The sequence below is a fragment of the Montipora foliosa genome, chromosome 9 (genome assembly GCF_036669935.1).
Source record: "Montipora foliosa isolate CH-2021 chromosome 9, ASM3666993v2, whole genome shotgun sequence".
Taxonomy (NCBI): domain Eukaryota; kingdom Metazoa; phylum Cnidaria; class Anthozoa; order Scleractinia; family Acroporidae; genus Montipora; species Montipora foliosa.
Window position 1 is genome coordinate 1860611 of NC_090877.1, and position 2500 is coordinate 1863110.

At 41.5% G+C, this 2500-nt stretch overlaps 1 protein-coding gene across 2 annotated transcripts in view; it reads left to right on the plus strand.

The window, feature by feature from the left end:
- LOC137969940 (transient receptor potential protein-like) overlaps positions 1 to 2500 on the plus strand; it is a 42765-nt gene that overhangs the window by 9597 nt on the left and 30668 nt on the right. For both annotated transcript variants that reach the window (XM_068816355.1, XM_068816354.1), the window contains exons 5-7: positions 281 to 408; positions 1579 to 1782; positions 1870 to 2035. In XM_068816355.1, the coding sequence (XP_068672456.1) occupies positions 281 to 408; positions 1579 to 1782; positions 1870 to 2035 (498 nt within the window). The remainder of the gene's footprint in view (positions 1 to 280; positions 409 to 1578; positions 1783 to 1869; positions 2036 to 2500) is intronic.

Consider the following 2500-nt stretch of genomic DNA (forward strand, 5'->3'; position numbering starts at 1 on the left):
GCAAAAACGTAACGCAGAAAAATGTAAGCAAATCCTGGCACATTTTCAGTTCATCATTGAGGGCTGCATGGAATTAAGCGGCAGTACTTGGTGGGCATGGTGAAATCAGTTTCATGGACCGTTGACTAATCGGACTAAATGATATCCCGGCTAAACTGGGGAAATTTGGTCAGCGTTCCCTTAGATTTTAATAAAGTGCGAGACAGATCAACACCTTCATAAATAGAAAGGGCTCATTAACAATAGCATTGGTTAACTATATGATTTCTTTTATCCCTAGTACTTATCGGGGAGCAAGAATTATTACTGGAAATAGTGGAAGAACAAAGTTATGAATTGGTTAAAGAGAGAGTGACGGCAACGGCTTTGATGAATTGCGGAGAAAACCCCCTGTTGTTGGCAATAAAAGTAAGATGTTTTATTTGTAAAATGTAAATAAATCGTTCGTTTTAGAAATGAGAATTTTCATCCTATTCTGCGTAGTAACACAAGGTGGCCAAACGTCCTGGAATCACGTGTAAACCACTGGAAAAGGAAGACTGAAAAAGGAGAGGGAGGCGAGGTAGCAGATTGTGTACCCCAGCCCTCCTCTCTTCCAACGATAATCGCCTAGTGAAATGACGTAGTATAAAAAGGTAATGTAAAGCCATTTCCATTCCCACTGTCCACTCCAAAACGAAAGTAAGGCTATGTCTACACTAAAACGGATAGCTCTTGCTCCGTCACGAAACCGTTATCGGATAGGGCTTTTGTTCACACACAAAACGCTGATTGCAACGCGGTTTTTGCAACGGAGCGGAGCTGCGGCGCTTTGATCTTGAGAGTGAATTGTCTCGTATCGGATAGGTTCTCGTGCCACTCTTTGGGGTAGTGTGAACAGATATCGAACCGTTACCGTAGCGGAAGTCAATGACTGGGAGCGAAGAACGGTACTTTTGTGGTTTTTGCTATCTCAAGCACATCATGAGTTTATCGTTCTACAACAAGTTCTTAGTTTATCTTTTCGTACTTTGCTCTTGTTCCATCCCAACTGAGGCCCTTACATACTCACACTTATAGATTTGCACAGAAGCGCAAAACGAAAAAGAATAGTATCCAGTTCATCGCCTGTCCAGGAAAACTCTGCCTTCGAAGCCACCATTGAACTGAAACGCCCGAAAATAAACCGCTGTACGAGTGTTTTGTGAATAACAATTCAGCACCAAGCCTTCTTCGGCCAACGTTCCCGTGCGATCCCTTGACATGTGTGAAGGACTTCTTCCATGTCTGGGTCGTTTGTGTTCATACAAGACTAGAGTATTTTCGTGTCCACGCGATAAGCTAACCGGTATAGTGTAGACATAGCCTAAACCTTACTTTCAAAGTCAACAGAGTCGAACAGAATGCCATACCCAGTGGTTTTAATACTTTTCACCCCTAGAACGAGGAGCATGAAGTTTGTTTAAAAATTGTATTTCATCTACTGCCTGGTAATCCTAAAGTTCAAGAGCGCAACCTGACAGAGGTTGTCTGACGAGATTGCTGAGGCTTGATAAATTCCATAGAACTTCTCTGATGTTGGTGTTTTTATTTGCTCAGGTCTCTGAGAAGCTGCGTGAACGAGCAGCCAGAAACGAAGCCGATAAAGTTGACTTTAATGCGCTCGCCGAACAAGTGGAAGAGTTCACACTGCGTTTCTTGGATCCATTGAAACATACAGATCTCTCTACTCTTCGGATTTTTAGTGTGAATCCTGAATTAGACGTAATATTAAAGACCGCAACAAAGCTTGAGCAGAAAAAGGTAACCATTGTTTTATTCATACAACCCGAAGGTTTTAAAGTATTTGTTGGTGTTGGGTTTTTCTTGTATCATTTTCGTTTCTTGCAGTTTTTTGAACATCCTGTAGTCGACAGTATTTTGAATGAAAGATGGCATACCGTGTGGGGAGGCTACTGGAAAATACAAAGACCTGGCCTCTGGTTGTTTCTTAAAATATGGTGTCTTGTAGATGTTGTACTTTTTCCGCTCTCATTCTCGACGGCTCTGGTCTTAGGTAATGCCAATTCAATTTTTTTTAAAAATTAGAATTTATTATTTCCGATACTATGTGCTTAAACGTGTTAGATGTACGATTTTTAGAGCAGCGTGTCAACGGTGGAGTATATCAGTGACGAAATAAATGACACTGCCGCTTAGCTGGCGGCTCAAGGAAGAATTTTCAGCTGAGAAAAAAAGCCCGCAAAAATATCATGTTTGTACAAGATTGGAACTCATGATCATCAGGATATATGCGCTGTGCTCTACCACCTGAACTTATCACGTGATCACCTGGCTGCTGTGGCAACGCAAACGGTATCTTGAATAGGGTTCAAAACTTGATTTGTTGCAATTGTAGCCTGAGCGAATTTACTTGATTATCGCACGGTAAATTGTTTTCAAATTTGGCAACAGCGTTTGAACGTTCAAGCTTGCGCGTGAGTTGTGTTCTCTTTTAATGCCGTTGTTTTGTTTAATTGTC